Raw genomic sequence first — 1,404 nt, 5'->3', positions numbered from 1 at the left:
TATATATATATATATATTCCAGATGAATAGAATTTGTTCCGCTGAGGAGGTCTAATATGATCGAAACACGTTCACCGCACTGTCTAAATGCTTCTGAAGACCAAGTTCCCTGCAACATACATTGTCTATATTGATCACATGTCTCGATCACCACTGATCTTATCCGAGTTGTTCGGTTTCAAGTTTTAAACACACTCAGAGGAAGTTTTTGTTTCCAATGTATTTGGATAACCTCAGTTGATCAATATTTTTCATCTCGCTATATTACATATATGAAACCCTATTGTAATGATAACATTCTACTGATTGATAATATTTTCAAAATTATTGCTATTTTTCTTGTATTAACTATCATTAATTTTATGACTGCTAACATTCATATAACTGATATCCTTATCTTGACTGCTTATAAAGGCCGTTGTTTTATTACAACTGTCAACGCCTTATAATAATTACTAATGCAATTTCTGTCAATGTTTCAATTAATGGTAATATTATATTATTGTTATTTTCAGGTGATCGAGTATTGTGAATGTGCGTTCGAAGAAGCGATCAACGAAGATTACTAAAAAAGGAAACACTCAGAAAGCCATTGAATAGTCAGTGTTCAGGCAGCGATGATCGTTTGTTTAGATTTAGTCACCCAGAACAGAGAGGACGTGGTGTATCATTGGAGCCAGACGATAAACTTTCAGCTATGACAGCAGTTGCTTCCATTGGTGCTACTATGCATGACAGTAACGTGACAGCGAGTCTTCACAGAGCAAACCTACCGTCTTTGAGGCCTGTTGAACTGAGGACTACACCAACATCGATATTTAAAAAATCTTTTCAAGCTCTAGCTAAGGCTGCCTCTCTCGACGGACAAGATAATGAGGATGGTTTTGATGATAGTTGTAGTGAAGACACAGACATTTATTGCAATAATAGATGCAGTATTAGCACAGCTGAGATGTCTTCTGCAACTGCTGCACATGTTAGCAACAATGTATTCAATGGTGAGCACTTCCAAGGATTTAGCCATTTCAGAAATCACAGCAACTTAGCAAATTCAACTGTTATTTGCAATAATGTCATGAAAAGCAATTACCACGACGGTCACACAAACGTCAACAGTAACAACGACGACGATGATGATGATAATAATAATAATAATAAAAATGATAATAATGATGATGATGATTGCGTTGCTGACGATGATGATTTTAGTGATCATGATTCACATTATTCGGCTGACCTCGAAGAAGTTTACTTTCCAGTTCTCAACTATCCTCGAAGACCTGAATCCCCAAATGCAAGTAAACAACTGATAGATTTTGCTCAGTTGATCAGTGCCGATATACAGAAGTTTTTCGGTCGTAAGCATGGTGACGAGGACTCTTGTGATATTTATGAAGATAAGTG

The 1,404-nt window shown here is 36.3% G+C and overlaps 1 protein-coding gene across 1 annotated transcript in view; it reads left to right on the top strand.

Moving 5' to 3' along the window:
* The window catches only part of LOC106878619 (GATA zinc finger domain-containing protein 14), an 82,508-nt gene that overhangs the window by 78,170 nt on the left and 2,934 nt on the right, over nucleotides 1-1,404 (top strand). Inside the window, exon 2 of the mRNA XM_052968484.1 lies at nucleotides 516-1,401. Coding sequence (XP_052824444.1) covers nucleotides 533-1,401 — 869 coding nt within the window. The 5' untranslated portion in view covers nucleotides 516-532. The remainder of the gene's footprint in view (nucleotides 1-515; nucleotides 1,402-1,404) is intronic.

The sequence above is a fragment of the Octopus bimaculoides genome, chromosome 6 (genome assembly GCF_001194135.2).
Source record: "Octopus bimaculoides isolate UCB-OBI-ISO-001 chromosome 6, ASM119413v2, whole genome shotgun sequence".
Classification (NCBI taxonomy): domain Eukaryota; kingdom Metazoa; phylum Mollusca; class Cephalopoda; order Octopoda; family Octopodidae; genus Octopus; species Octopus bimaculoides.
Note: the sequence above shows the minus strand (reverse complement) of the source record. Positions and strands in the feature narration are given on the sequence as shown.